General features: G+C 37.0%; 1 protein-coding gene across 1 annotated transcript; it reads right to left on the bottom strand.

The window, feature by feature from the left end:
* Positions 1–6,855: 6,855 nt before the first annotated feature.
* EMB1211 (MORN (Membrane Occupation and Recognition Nexus) repeat-containing protein) lies at positions 6,856–10,698 on the bottom strand. The gene is made up of 11 exons (XM_078981138.1): positions 9,995–10,698; positions 9,731–9,802; positions 9,545–9,634; positions 9,293–9,466; positions 9,111–9,201; positions 8,916–8,978; positions 8,743–8,809; positions 8,556–8,659; positions 8,355–8,481; positions 7,534–8,270; positions 6,856–7,430 (listed from the first exon to the last, which is right to left on the bottom strand). Exons 1-11 carry the CDS (start codon positions 10,573–10,575, stop codon positions 7,056–7,058), a joined length of 2,481 nt encoding a protein of 826 aa, XP_078837264.1. The 5' UTR covers positions 10,576–10,698; the 3' UTR covers positions 6,856–7,055.
* Positions 10,699–16,751: the final 6,053 nt, after the last annotated feature.

The raw sequence follows: 16,751 nt of genomic DNA, 5'->3' as shown, positions 1-16,751 counted from the left end.
AAAAATGACTCTACAGTCCTTTCTATGAGTACTAAATGGATACAAGTTATATAAAACCCAAAGTAAACAAACAACTGATTGTGTGTATCTGCCCTAAGCCCACAACCAAACATGGAACAGGAAGTAAGGCGGAAAACACACATCCCATTGTTTGTTAGATCATCGTTGTATATAACCCTGACGTATTCACTTGGTACTCACGGAGTTAACTGCAATAGTTCCTTTATATTTGATGAAAACATTCTTTAAGAAAACCCTTATTTCTTTTAGTAAAATGGTAACCACAATGTTTCTTTCTATAATCACTTAGTTTATACCAGCTATATATAATCTAGTATTGAATAGATAGTTAGTTGTGTGAATCTACCCTAAGCCCACAACCAAACAAGGAACAGGAAATGGAGCGGAAAGCACACATCCAACTACCTATCGGGTATTAATTATATATAACCTTGATGTATAAACTAAGGTATTATAGAGTTAACCATCTAGGGTCCTTTAAGTTATATTGGTTTAATAAAATGGACTAAACCCATTACTGGTAAGTTTCTAGTTTTTTCTACCAAATGTTCTATTTGAAAAGTATGTTTTGTACTAGAAAACGATGTATTGAATTTGTATCTTATAACTTGACCTATACCTGGTACTCCTTGTGATTACTTGGTGTATACGGAATATATATATATATATATATATATATATATATATATATATATATATATATAGTGAAGATCGAATAAATAGTAGACTGGGTGCATCTGCTCTAAGCCCACAACAAAACAAGGAACATGTAGTAAGACGGGAAGCACACATCCTACTATCCGTCGAACCCGATTAATACATATCCCTGATGTATAAATAAAGGAATCATAAAGTTAGCATTATAGGCCCCTTTCTACTGAATGTACTATAACGCCCGTGTTTCTGGGCTAAGCATTAGTATAGTGATGTAATAGTCAGGTCAACCATTGTAACCCATTTTGAAGTAATAAAGATAAATTATTTGAGTAATACGTGAATTATGTAAATTTATGTGCTTATTACTTGTTTATAATGATATAATAAATAAAGGATAAAAATAAGCGTCAAAAATAAAGTGTTAGATAAACCCAATATCGATGAACAAAGTTTTATTGGTCGTGACAAGGATTACGGACATATAAAGAACGCCGAAATCCGAGTTATAATGAAGAAGTTATGACCTGTCGAAGTTTCACGACGTTGTGTTACGTAAATATTGGATTACAATAAAGGAATTTTTCGGTCTTATTAATCTAAACCAAAGTTGTAGTATACATTAAACCGAGAGCGTGCATAAAACGAACGCCCAAATCTGACTTCGTATGAGGAAGTTATGAATTTTCTAAGATTTGGCTTAGCAGTACACAGCCCGAAACTCGAATTTTAGATCGAGCAGTTTTTGGCCTACGTGACCTAAATGAGAATTGAATATCTCATTAGTATGAACTCAACGGTAGAAATACAAATGAAAACAGAGTCTGTATATAGAAGTTATGAATTTTATGCGGACATTTAACAATATAATTTCCTCGTACTGTTAAATTTAAGATCGATCGAGAATTAGCCGACGGAGTCAAAAAGAAAGTTGTAGATCTTATTTTTACATACGCGTGGATATAAAGAATGTCAAAAATGGATCTCGTATGTGAAAGTTACGGATTTTAGAAGTCGGAAGTGTGTTGTGCGAAAATGGGTGACGTGACACAATCTTGACCATTGTTTTCTCCCCAAGTCTTGCCACCAGATGGTGACATGTGGCATCAAGTTTATCCATATTTCATCCTATAAATAGAACCTCTCTCACCCTCATTTTCTTCACACCTTTCCCATTCTTTCTTCTCTTTACTCTCTATCTCTCTCTAGAACCTCTCTCTAGCCCTGAAACCCCCGAAAAAGCCTAGGGAACCTCCCTAGCACGAGGCGGAAGCCCCAGAGTGCTTGATGGCTCCGAGAAGAAGAGTTTTTCGGCTTGGGAATGCTGCTCCAAGCAAAGCCCGGTTTTCTATAAAACTCGTTGTAAGTGAGCTACGCCTACACTATTTTTAATATAGCTTTTATTTAATTATAGTAACGTTATTAGGAACTTATAATAAGTACTTGGGCTATTATTATGGGTTATATAAGTATTTTAACTCTTATATTATAGTAATAATAGCTAGACTATTAATTAGTCTTGGCAAATAATAGACTAAACTCTAGTGGTAATAATACTAGGTTTCATCAAAAGAAATTATTTTTAAGAAACGAAACGTTGTATGAGTTCGGAATCATCACCTTTTCAAGTGAGTGCATAGTTACTTTCATCTTACACATAGATATGGAGTATTTAATATAAACTACGTGTTATGTGTTCATATTATCTGAATACTTGCTGTCTATGCTGATGAAAGATTTTTATACACGTTTTAAATGATTTAAATTGTATATATTTTTTATATCTACAAAAATGTTAGGGTAAAACATGGGTAGATGTAATAGAAGATGTGTGATAAAATGATGAGAGGCATCGATGTTGTTGTTGTTGATTCTGTCATCTAGCAGAGTATGGATGATGACCATAGACTCTTCTAGACAGTCTAGTGGAACGCTAACAGGTTCGCAACCTGTAGGTGTTTGTGAACGATGTGTTCATCGGTGTACTCCATCCCCCTCATGGTTGCCTTAAGGACGTTTATTGTTGAGGAATCCCCTTAACATTAGTGTCCAACCCGACGTTGATCCTTAGTCTAGGTCCCTTATGATATGTGTTTTAGGGACGTAATGTGAGGATAACGGGAACAGGTAATCGGGTTGTTGTTGGTTGATGAAATTAATAAACTTATTTATTGTGGGTTGAAAACCCTATATGCTCACCAGGCTCCCAAGCCTGACCCACTCAGTTTCATGTATTACAGGTAGTGGCGCTCGAGAAAAGATGTGATGTTTTGGATGAGGGATTACGGATATAGGCCTGTAGATATGAAATAATGTAGTAAGGCTTATATTGTACTGTTTATGCTTTTGATCTGTATCGAACATGACATCCCGAGTCTTTTTAATGAAATACATTTCTATGGAAATGCTTTGATAAATCTTTATCATATTTTATTTTGGGAACAAATTCCGCAACACTTTTATGAAAAATATTACTCTGATTTTCAAACAAGTATAAACAAAATCGGTCTTTTCTGGCCGTGAAAATGGGGATGTTACATGTACTAAGACTCGACTGTTCTGTTTGTCGCTTGTAAGTTTTCCCTAGTTTATAACTATCTTAACTCAAAAATAGTTTGCATTAACTTTCAAGTGGAATTGTCACAATATGAAAGTAATAGGAAAAATGTAAGTACACAGTTGTCTTTTATATTGACAAACTGAAGTACTGACTACCTTAAACCAAATTGTTTTATTAAGGTCATAATGTGATGTGGTTGTACCCATACTATACGCTCTCCCTGCAAGAGATTCTGGTTACAAAACGCGACTTCAGCAAACAAATTGCTAAGCCGTGAAGTAGTCTCACATTAAAGTTATCTTGTTCTAGTATACCACATTTATTATCACCTTTTGTTTAGAACAATGAGTTAGTGATCATTAATATAATTTTGTTAATCATAATTTGTTCTTCTGTTATAGTATATAGTATGTTCTTTCTGTTATCGTGTATTGTAGCTTCCTCCCTGTTTCTCGTTATACTATGTTCTCTATGTTATCATGTATTGTATCTACCTCCCTGTTTCTCTTTATAGTATGTTCTTTATGTTTTAGTGTGAACTGAACCCCTAAATTATACATATTATAGTTTACTAGCATGTTTACTTGAACTAATACTGACTTGAAGAAAAGACTCATTTTATCTACGAAGTTATGTTTGTACTTTAAAAACGGAGTTTTGCAAACTATAAAGTAACATAACTTTAAAAGAGTTTTTGAAATGTTTTGATCACTTATTAATACATAAGCAATCCTTTAAAAGATGTTTATAACAAACATTTACACAATTATCATTGTGTCCAACTTGTATCCCCCCCCCCCCCTAAAAGCATTTTAAATAGTTAAAAGATTGATTATAGGAGTATGAACTCACCTTATGTGGGTGATTCAATCGAATATGCGCGTAAGGATGAGAAGTTCCACGAATGAAGTTCCGAGACACAAATGAGTCCTAATGACATATAATGGCATATATTGGCATGAATTTAGTGTTCAACATGCAAGGAAACACCCTTAAGGACTAAGAACCACTTGGACTAAGTGTTAGAATCACATATGATTGATCAAAGGGGGTTTACAGCCACACACCTATGTTTACGGCCATGATGTTTACGATCTAGGGTGTTTACGGCCAATGGGTTTACGGCCAAGGGAGTTTACGGCCGTAAACTCCTGGAGATTTCCCTCAAACCGTTTGTTCTAGGTATTTAGGCTAATGATTCTACAAGGTAGCAAGTGTATGGAAGGAATACTCACGATTTAGAAGCTTTAAAAGGTGTTTTCGGCCACCAAGAACAAGTGTATGTTCTTGGTGAAAGATGAAGATCTTGAAGATCTACCCAAAAAGATGATTTCCATGGATGAAATCAAAGGGTGATACATGATTAAGAAGGATAACAACTCAAAGATGGAAGAAACACTTACGTTTTTTATGATATATGATGAAGAACTCGATGATAGTTGAGAGAGAATCGATTTTCTAGACTTGGAAGTGTGAGAAGTGGTGAAAAATGAAGGAATGTCATGTATATGGGAGGAGTTTACGGCCAGCCAAGAGTTTACCGTAAACTCCTAGTTTGCGGCCGTAAACTCCTTGTGATGGAGTTTCCGGCATGATTGCAAACCAATGAACTTAAGCAACTGAATCCTAATGCTTGAATATACTGAGCTTTGAACCCTTAAACGGACTCTAAACAATGCTAAAAGCTAGAAAAAACGAGTCTCGCTCTCGGTTGAATCGAATGGCTGAACTTACAAGGCAAAAGTTTTCGGGTTGTCACAGTTTAAACATGATATAATGACTTGAGAGGGTAGCGAACTTTTAACTTTGTGCACATTGTCACTAAAAAAAATTGTGTTTAATTTACCGCTGAGTTATTTGAAATTGTTCACATTTTACCCTTATGACCGATATAAGGGTAAAGTGTGAACATTTCAAATAATTCATGGGTGAATCAAACACGAAGAAAAAAAAAAGTTCAGTGAGTAAATATGAACTAACTGGAAGTTTGTTACCTCTTCAAGTCATCATTCTTTTTTTTAATAATCTCTTAGTTTATTTTGCTTATTGGCAGCAATTACTTAGATTAATAATTTTGATTTTAGTCAAAATAATCAGTAGAGTTTCACATATAATTGAAACGCCAACCCACAAAGAAGAAACAATCAGTAGAGTTTCACAAAGGCAAAAAGACACATATGCGAGCAATAAAACGAACAATAGATAAAAAATCAAAAGAAGCATGATGAGAAGGTACATATAGAACCAAGATACAAATAGAAAAGGTAGACACAAGTAATAACTAGAAAGAAAAATATCGACAAAACAAGTTGAAAGTAAAAACAGTGAAAACTAGGCAAAATGCACAAACAATATAAATGCAATTAACACCTAAACTACTCATGTACTACTACACGACCTTGATCTTATGCATCCACGCTCTCTAATCAAAGTTCGTGTCTTTGTAAAGAGAAAAACCTCATTCAAATTTAACACTTCATTATCTTCACACTTATATATCATATGTTCTCTCGACCTTGCATGATATACAACGACCGTCTCCACCATTTTGGAGTGAAAATTGTTGCATATGTCCTAAGTTATTTCTAAAATCACAACAATCTTTGTTTCTTCAATGTATATGTGATTAAAGTCGCTTCTATTGTATTTATAAGTGTTGTTTCTAATATCTTACATAATAAAGGTATATCACATAATTACTACAGCATTCTCACTTTTATGACCTTCATATTCAGTTTGTGCTCATTCTTAATAATATTTAGAACCATTTACAAAATAATGGTTTGAACGGGTAACAAATTTTCAATTTTATTCATATTTAGTAATTAAATTTTTTTTTCGTGTTTTATTTACCCATAAATTATTTGAAATTATTCACATTTTACCATTATAACCAGTCAAAATGGTAAAATATAAACAATTTAAAATAATTCAAAGTAAATCAAACAAAAAAAAATCAATGACCGAATAAAATTGAAAATTTATTACCCGTTAAGCTATTATCCATTTAAACATTTAATCCATAATTTTTTTTAACTCACACAATGTCTCCCTAGTTTGATTTTGTCTCAAATTTGATGAAGGGTCATGTTAAAAAAAAAAAAAAAAAAAAAAAAAAAAAAAAAAAAAAAAAGCTATTTTACCTTTAATGTTTTTTTAATCTTTTTCTAATTGTTACATTATTATTTAATAGCTAAAATAATAAGAACCCCGCCATCCCCCAACCCTATTCTTCCATGTTAAGAATAAGACGTAGGCCTTTTACTTGCCGGAAAATCTCATTTCCTCGTCTAAATCAACCCTTATCCAATACTACTAAGAACACATATTAAGAAGGAAGATCGAAGAAAATCATATCTCATAGAAGATGCAAAACAAAACATATCCAAAATGGATCAAACCAAAATCAAACCAGTTGTAAAATCGATTTTGGATCTTCTTACATGATTTTTTTTCACATCAAAAGATATAATAGAAGAGGAGTCAGCTTCGTATCCATATGTGGCGGAGTAGAGAAACATATCTATGTTTGTTTAAATAGTTAAAATCTTTCATAAGTAACCAAGTATAAAACTTTATCCCTATGGATCTTAAGAATGTGTCAAATTAAAAATAAATCGTGAACACACAAACTCATCTCTATTACATTTCAATTTCTCCAAAGGAGTTTGAGGTTTTGAAGTAAACTCATACAACTGGCTTAAGTAAAATGTCAAAAATGCCACACCCGTCTGCCAAGAATTAAGGCATAAAATTAAGCTTACAAAATAACAAAATGAGTGTCAAATAAGGCACCAAGGGTAAATCTGTAAAACAACATTTAAACAGGAATATGCAATGACAAAATACTTAGCTCTTCATTCGGATGTATACATGGCCAACTCAATCTCTTCTGTGCTTTTCCCTCACCAATCTTAATTATGTTTCTTTCAACATGTGCACAACCTTTTTTATTAAAACTGTTGCCAATATTTGACCTTGTGGTTGTGATGCACTTGTACCTGTTGTTGACCTTGTGACATGCCCTCAAAGTCAAACCTTGGTTAAATGTTCGTTCATATCCAACTGAACTTTTTCTGGTGCGTTGACCAGTCAAAACCTGAGAAAATCTGAAGGATGAAGAAGGACAAGAAGTTCTTGTTTGCATCTTTGACTCCTTCCACGTTGCAAATAATTGTTGTACCCGAGGTGGAATCTAGAGTTTGATGCATGCATAAAAAATGTTATTTTAGTGACCTAATTGGAATAAAACAAAATGATATATTTAACAAAATAAAATAAAAAGTTATGAAACTTACAAGAGATGCAACACCACAAGAACCAAAAGTCATAGAGATTGCAGCAAAAGGCGAAGATCTTCCACTTTTTTTGCCATTTTGATCGATTTTTATTGAATCTTGATTTTTAACAACATTCCCAAAAGGTGTACTTTCATCTTCATCGTCCTCGTCATCTTCATCGTCCACGTCATCATCAGCCTCAACCCTCGAAACTTGTTCAACTTCTTCAACTTGTTCAACCTTTTCACCTTTTTCAACCACTTCATCTTCATCTTCAACCTCCAATTCCATTTTCTTTTCTTCTTCTTTCTCCAACCTCTTCAACTCATTATCCATTTCTTTAAGTATCTCCTTCAATTCAGATTCAGCTTCGGCTATTTCAATATCTGTTTCTATTATCTTCAGCTTGAATTCACTCTCTTTCTTCTTCTCATCAATCCTTTTCTCCAAATCTTCAACCATGACTTTGCATTTATCTTGTAATGATGTCAGCGTACGTTCTAGAAAACTCCTCTCATCACGTTCAAACAGTTCTTCATCTCCAAGAGGCAAAAAGTCAACCTTATTCGGGTCAACATCTTCCTCTTCTGGTTCCCAATACAATCTAATCCCATGTTCTTCATCATCTACATAGTTGATTATACGCCCTGTTGGTGTGTGTAAAATAACAGGATCTTCAGTGTACACCATTTTTGATGGATCTTCAGGATCAGGTATCGGATCCTTGTTAAGTAGAATAAACTCAGGAGACTCGTCTGTTCATAATGAAAATTTGTAAATCAGATGATAATTTCATAAAATAAATAATTATCAAACAACAAATTTATGAAAATATTAACCTTTTTCCCACCAATATTCCAGCTCAGCTGGCATTGGTAGCCTTAGTGGGGCCTTATAGAACGAGTTTATCCACATCTGGCGTTCTTCATCTACATCTTCCATGTAAACTTTCCAGTAATCCGGGACCTTTTTTTTTAAAAAAAATGAAAAAGATTAGGATTTTATAACTTTATAAAAAAAATGTAAAAAGTGGAATTTACTTCATAAAACTGATTAATGAAGCCTGGTGCCATCCAAACATCATCTCCTTCATATAAATATGGATGTTGAGGATCACTATATGGACCTCGTTGTTCTCTGACCACTGTAATGGAAAAATAATTAATTTTTAAACAAAAATAATGTTTGAAAAAATATATATAAAAGAAAAAGAGTTAAATGGCATACTTCCATCAGGCTTGTTAACAAACATTCTAGCTTTTGCTGCAGCTACTTCTGCTATACCTGAATGCAACTGAAATGACTTCATATTAGTTGATTGAATACATAAAAAAATAAATCAAATTATATAAATAAGATTCAAGAGAATGTGATGATGAACAGGAAGTTTTTGAAATTACCGCTGAAATATCAACATCACAACCATGATCTTCATCCAAAAACTCTCCAAAGTAAAATCGTCCCTGCATAAAGAGTAGTAAAAAAAAAGTTACCAATTCTTGAATACAGAAACATTAACTGACAGATTTTACTGTTTTACTAGAGGGAAAAATACAGAATTTTAAAAGATTTGAGTGATTTGGTAAATAACTTACATAAGTGGTGCGTTCATTGAGTTCAAAAACACCACACCCATGCATTCTACCATGCTTCCATTGACCAGCATAACGATATCGACCCTTCTCCCTAACATTAAAAAACTATGTTATATTTTATAAATTATAAATTTATAAACATAAATATATAATTTTTTTTATGTGAAAAGAGTAAAACTTACGGTTTTTGTCCAAATTGTCTGACCCATTCTTCATTTTCATAAAATGGGATTTCATATCGGCCCTTAGAGAGCCTTAAAGAATCTTCAATATCTTGCTCCAGCCATTCCTTGTCTTCTGGGGACATGAAGTCTCGTTTAAATATTCGTCCTTCAGCACGCATTTTAGCTTCAAGACTGAAAATAGGAACACAAGATTAGAGTTTGTACTTTAATTGTGAGATGTGAAGAATGTAGATGGGATTGTAAACATACGCTGAACCTGGGATGGGTTCATCAGCAGGTATGTCAACTTCAAGAACACCATGTCCCTCTGGACTGTTTTGCAACCATTCACCTTCATATCTGTGATGATTCAGCAAGATATGTGATGAGTTCAAGAACTGGTTAAAGGAATTGTGTTAAGAAACTTCAAGAAGAACATGTGTGACATAAGCGAACCTGACAAGTCCTTGCTCAGCTTCGTAAACACCTTTGCCATGGGCTAAATCATCCCAGATAGTGCCTTCATACCTTGAGATAACAGACGTAGCTCATCAATGGTAAGTTAGGGTTCTTATTAACTGTTTTACTTTCTAATTAATCGAAACTTAACTGCTTTTGCATGAATTTCTCGATCAAAAACAGTCAAAACCCTAGAAATGGGTGATTGAGAAGATGATAGAACAATGGAGGTAATGTATTAACATAAATAAAGCAACTTACGTGCTCCCATCGGCAAAAACGAAGCTATGCCATTCCAAAAACTCTTCAATCCTGTCAAGTTCTTCGATAACCGATTTCGCATTGCGAATATCATAATGATTGTCGGGTATAACCGGGTAACATTTCCGATACGGAACATAAAAGGGGGCAATTGGCGGATCCCTACCTTCCCTAATCTCCTCGTTGATATAATCAACCTCCTCCTTATCAACAAAATTCGGGTCCCACCCAGGTTTCATTATAAGAGGCGGACCATCCGCCCAATACTCTTGCAAATCCTCTTCTTTCCAGTTCTCCGGGTCACGGGGGAAATTGTACAACTCTTCGAGGTTATCGACGATGTTCACTTCATCTGCCTCTTCCAGTTTCTTGTACTCCTCAGACTCGAGGACTTGACTGAACTTTCTAAAGTTTGCTTCAGGGGAGTCATCTTCGTCATCGTTATCAGGTATTCTAAGTCGAGCAGAGTTGACCTGTTTGGGGATTTCAACTGCGACTGATTTCTCGGGGAATATCTCTTCGGTGTCGGATGATGAATCTTCGTCGGTGGGACTGGGTGAAGCTGGTTTCTTCTCTGCCATTTTTGTTAGCTGGATTGGTGTAAGAAGAAAAAGATAAGGTGTGCAGAGTAGCGGCAAGGGGAGTGTGCTAAATCCTGCAACTTTTTTGGTTAAATAGTGGGAGATAAAACGATAACAACGAAGTGAATGAACCAATTTGAAATTAGTTAGGAAAACGTGGGGGTGTTATGTGATAATTTAAAGAGAAAGGAATGACATTGTAACAATTCGAAGATCTAGGTTTTTCTTTTGTTTTTTTACAAAATTAGTTTGTAATGGACAGGTTGTAACATCCCAAAAATCAAATTAAAATTTTCATTTTAAAAAATCAATCCACAAACCCAAAAGTTACCAAAACACTGTTTACAAGTCATAATTAATCTAAACATCAAAACAAGTATCAATCGACAAAAACTGTAGAATGATGTGTACAATTACGTCTTCATTTGGTCTCGCTTATCAGAAGTACCTGAAACATTGAAATCTAAATTGTAAGGCAAAAGCTTAGTGACCTTCTCAAAATATTCCACACCACAACAAATACATATACAATACAAGCATGTAACAGGGTTTGTTGGTCCTTAACCTCAACCTAACCATATCGGGTTTGTTGGTTTACAGTGCGGAGCAGTAACACCTCCACCCAACCATCTAGGGTTTGTTGGCACGTGGCATCAACCCAACAGTCCAGGTTTGTTGGCAGTGGCCTTAACCTTACCATATCGGGTTTGTTGACCTCCAGTCTCAACCTAACCACACATATGTCGACATATATACAAACAATTAACACATAGAACTATCATACCAATCCTACACCTTAGGATACATAAACTCAATTAATAGTTCGGCCTTGGTACCTTCGACCCATTGGCATAGTAAGAGAACTAACCTTGCGATCAAGAAATAATTGCACAAAACTCTAGAACACACACGTCGGCTCTATTGTCCGCCTAAACAATAAACCGAGACCCAATTCGTAATATTAGACTACATTACTCCAAAAAACTCAATAGTCAAACTTGGTCAAAAGTCAACGATCAATTATCAAAAAGTCAACGGTCAATGGTCAAAAAGTCAACGCTCCACAGTCAGTACAGACCGAGTACACCCTTTATACTCGGCTAGTACGTCCCACATCTCGGGCTTTTAACAACAGACACTCAGCATACGCCTAGGTATGCCCAGCGTACGTGAGGGCTTAAAATTCCAACTTTTAAGGACTTAATCCTTTAAGTCATTTTGTCCAAGTTTCAGGTCTAGTCTTAAAACATATCCCAAACCATAAAAGTTTCCAACTTTATGGTTTTACATTCCTAGAACAAGCCCAACAACAAAACCTTAACACTTCTTAACCACTAAAGTTCTTAATGACTTGCATGAAAGGATCTCAAGGGTCAAGATCATATTCTTTTGACTCAAGACATGGAAAAACATCCAAAAGGACAACCCAAATGTTCTATAGCATACCATGTATAAGAAATGCCATATTTGAGGATAAAAGTTCACATTATCACCATGTAAGCTAGATCTAACAACTTAATCACCAAGGTGGGAACTTTATACCTTTGGAGGTTGAGGATGATGCAAGACTTCTATATTCAAGCTTGCTTTTAGCTTCCAAGCTTCACCACCACCTTCTTATTCCTTTGAAACACACAAGAACACACTTTCAAGGCTCAAAATGCAACAATGGGACTAGGGCTTTCAAGGGGCAAAATTTAAAATGATGGAGGTTGAAAATGGGATAAGGGGATGGAACTTAAAGTGCAATATATAAGGTCCAAACCCTAAAAATTAGGGTTTGTGTCCAGATGGGATACGCCCTACATACTCAGAGTACGCCCAGTGTACTCCTGAAATGGCATCGTTTTCACTTAACCCCCTTACACTCAGCATACCATCCAGGTACGCCCCGCGTAAGGGAAAAACCTTCCAACTTTCTAAATTAGAGGATTAAGAGGGAAATTTTACCTAAACTCAAGTGTAAAAATTCTCCCCCACTTAGATCAAACTTCGTCCTCAAAGTCTACAACAGTGAATAACTCTGAGTAATGCTCCCTCATTTCTGACTCCGGCTCCCAAGTCCACTCAGAGCCCTTCCGACGACGCCACTTCACTTTGACCAATGGAACCACTTTGTTGCGTAAGGCCTTCGTCTTCCGATCAATAATAGCTACCGACATCTCAACGTAGTTCAGACACTCGTCGACCTAGATATCATCTAGCAGTATTACCGCCGTATCGTAAACCAAGCATTTCCATAACTGAGAAACATGGAAAGTGATATGGATCTGATTGAGCTCCTCCAGCAAATCTAACCGGTATGCCACCTTGCCCACCCTGGAAATCACACAAAATGGTCTGATGAATTGGGGCACCAACTTTCCCCACTTCCTGAAACGTATCATGCTCTTCCATGGTGAAACCTTCAGTAAAACCATGTCCCCAACATGGAACTCCAACTCAAAACTTCGACGGTCCGCATAATGTTTCTGTCAGCTCTGAGATGTTTGTAGTCTCTGTGATAACCCGAAAATTTTTGCTTTAAAATCCATTCAATTCAATCAAAGTCAGGATCACTCCTGCTATCTTTTAGCACTATTTAGAGTCTGTTTGAGTGTTCTGAGCCCAATACACTTAAGGAATGAGTGTCAAGAAGTACCTACTAATGCCACGGAACAACAAATCAAGCTTAGCCTCACCAAAAGGGAGTTCGCGGCCTAAACACGAGAGTTTACGGCCGTAAACTCAAGGCATGGCCGTAAACTCCCCTATATAGGCTCATATTCTTCAACTTTCTTCATTAGTTCGTTTCCACCTCAAGAACACTTCCATTCTCTCTCAAGTATCATCCCGATTTTCATCTTAGGTTCATCAAAAACGTAAGTGTTCTTTCTTTAGATTGTTGTTAATCATTCTTAACTAGCGTCATCCTCATGATTCATCCATGGAAATCATGTTTTCTTAGATCTTCAAGAAACACCAAGAACACACACTAGTGTTCTTGCCCAAAATCACACCTTTCAATCCTCCATATCGTAATTATCCCTTCATTATACTTCATATCTACTAAGAGGCCTTGAAACATGCATTTCCCGAGAATATCTTGAGTTTACGTCCCAAGATCTTCCTTGGGCGTAAACTCCATGCTGATGCATGTTTGGACCTTAAAATCTTGCAACGAGCAAGCCTTAGACCTTGAACCCTTAATGGATGTTAATAGGACCTTAAATCACTCACTTATGCATAATTTTCATGAGTTTACGGTCGTAAACTCTTTGCTAGGCCGTAAACTCGGGTTGTCACAACATCCCCCTGTTAGAGGGAATTTTGTCCCGAAATTCATATTCAAAAGTGAATACTCATGAATCATGAAAATGATAGGTACTTCTGTTCCATCTGCATCTCTTGTCCTAATCGGTAGGAAGGTTTAAGATTGGCTTCTAAGTTTATTCGCATGACAGCACGATCACTCGTAGTCTTGAGCAGTCTCCGTCCTGAAGTTCATTATGGAATTCATACTAGGTTCATTAATCGCAGCCTCGTGTATACGAGTCGTATATAACTAAGATTGAAAAGGCAGTCGAATAAATGATTCTTCTCTAAGATCACATCCAAACAAGGAAAAGAAGTTAAAGCAGAATCATCAATTATAAGCATGTACAACCTTGATTATGTACCACCCTTGTGTATACATTCTTCAGCAATAGATTAGATGTATGGGTCCTTGGTATTGAACTTGACGTACTATACGAGTGTTATTCTGGGGAGGTTTGATGAGGTTACTTCGGGAAAGTTACGAAACATAAGGCATTCTATGAATGAGTACCTCGGAGTTTTGGAACGATAGCTTCGCTAGAAAGTCGATTACGGGGAAAAGAATTTTCGCACGAAACTGGCACTGTGAGGATCGAATCGACTCAAGTCAAATGATAATGTTGGACTATTCGGGATAACTGGCGTTAGACTATTTCATAAAGGTATTACCAAAAACACACGATGCAACCCATGAAAGAGTTTTAGTACATTAGTTTCATCTACAATACTAAAGCTACCAACAAAGTATACTGCAAAAAGCAAGTACAAGCAGCACGGGAGTCCCTAACACTGGGGATATCGAAAAAGATATTACTAGTTACACTAGTTTTAAAAGTTTAAAAGTCTAACATTAACGCTACAGAACGTACCAGAATTTTCAACATGGATCCGGAGTAGTCTCTCCTGCGGCGATGATCATTAGTATCCTTCCATCTACACCAAAGTTCCTTGTTATTGGGCAATCCCTCTTCATGTGTCCCATTTCGCCACACCCATAGCAAGCCTGGCTGAATCCGGCACCAGGGACTTGGTAGATAGGTTGTGCCGGTGCTCTACAGAAACGAGCAGTGTGCCCCTTTCTGTTGCAATTTTTACAATGCATTTCGCGGCACACTCCGGTGTGATGATGTAGCACCTGGTTCCCGGTACGTACTCCTTGTAATTAACATTTTCAAATTAATGCATTTTTTTGTGGACTTGGCGAGTTGATGGACCTACTCGCCGAGTAGGAGTGGGATAAGACGCGGGGATTGAACTTTGGACTCGGCGAGTCGGTTCTCGGACTCGACAAGTAGACCCTGTTTGGGCAAAAACCCTAATCCAGGTGTTTGCATCCTATGTAAACGCTCTAACTTCGCCTCCTTTGTCCCTAACACTTCCAGAGAGCTGTAGAGCGAAACCCTAGCCCCCATATTGTTCTTGAGAGTGTTTTTAGCTTTGTGAAGAAGGTTTGGAGCTTAGAAGAAGAAGGAAGAGGTTGAAGTGTGCAAGGAGGGGAGATAGATTCGGAATCTACACTGTGATGAGCTTCCATTCGGGTAGAAAAGTTCTTACCTTGATCACTAGTTCATTAGATCCCCTTTTTGTCCCAAATTAGTGTTTTTCAAGCCCTAAAACCTCAAGCTCCATGTGTTAATGCTCTATGTTCTGAAAGGACTCCAGATTTGGACCTTATGGGTGTATTAGAAGTATAAAGTTTATGTGGTTGAAGTGAATGAGGTCCCCATTGAGTGTATGACCTCATTAAGAGTTTGGTTTTGGCCTTTTGAGCTTATAGGGCCATGCATGCAAGTAAAGTTTGCAACTTTACATGATAAGCATGCTCAAGGAACATAGATCTATGATTTGGAAGTGTTGCATGTCTCGGATTTGGTTTGTATGGGAAATGGGTCATAGGGACTCGGCGAGTCCAAAGGAGGAACTCTACGAGTTCCATGAAGATGGCCTTAGACTCGGCGAGTTGGATGAACAACTCGGCGAGTCCTATGAAGATTTCATGGAGCTCGGCGAGTTGTTCTTCAAACTTGGCGATCCAGGTCGTTATTCGGTTCAATCGTCCCAAGTAATGAGTTAAGGGTGATTCAATGAGTGGGAAGAAGGACTGGTCGAGTAGGACTGGGTTAATAGGAGAAGGACTCGGCGAGTCTATGACGTGACTCGGCGAGTCCAGTCAAATGGACATTGACTTTGACCAAGGAGTTGACCTTGGACCAAGGGAGGGTCAGTCTTTTGACCTAAGGGTATTTATGGGTGTCTAACCTATGTTTATGATTTATAGCCGGAGGATTTGCGATTCAGCAGTCAGGCGCTCAACAAGCAGACTTCAGCAACTACTTTCGAGGTGAGTTACCTTCCAGTAGCGGTGGGTCTAAGGCCACAATGTTGGCCCACCAGTAGGAGACGTATGATAGATGATTGTCTCTGTGATATCATCTAGGTTTGCTACTATCTGATATGTTATATGCTAGCATGATATGCTGTATGTGATAGTAGTAGAGTTCGGTTGTTAGGACCGAAGGGTAGTCAGACACCCCAGGTACGTCTGACAGTATGTGATGATATGTTTGCATGTTGGCTTGTTATGTTATATGCGATAGAGGTAGTAGGAAGGGACCAGTCCCCGAGTTCGGTTGTTAGGATCGAAGGGTAGTTCAGGCGCCCCAGATATGTCTGGTAACATGTTATGTTATGTTATATGTGATAGTAGTAGTAGCGGTGATATAGTCCCCGAGGTTCGGTTGTTAGGACCGAAGGGTAGTTAGCACCCCAGAACGGCTTGACATGGGTAGTCAGCACCCCATAATGGCTTGACACGGGTAGGTCGACACCCTAGAATGGTCGTACTGGGTAGGTCGGGCACCCCAGAATTGACTGGCAGT

Source organism: Lactuca saligna, chromosome 2, assembly GCF_052625555.1.
Source record: "Lactuca saligna cultivar CGN05327 chromosome 2, ASM5262555v1, whole genome shotgun sequence".
Classification (NCBI taxonomy): domain Eukaryota; kingdom Viridiplantae; phylum Streptophyta; class Magnoliopsida; order Asterales; family Asteraceae; genus Lactuca; species Lactuca saligna.
Note: the sequence above shows the minus strand (reverse complement) of the source record. Positions and strands in the feature narration are given on the sequence as shown.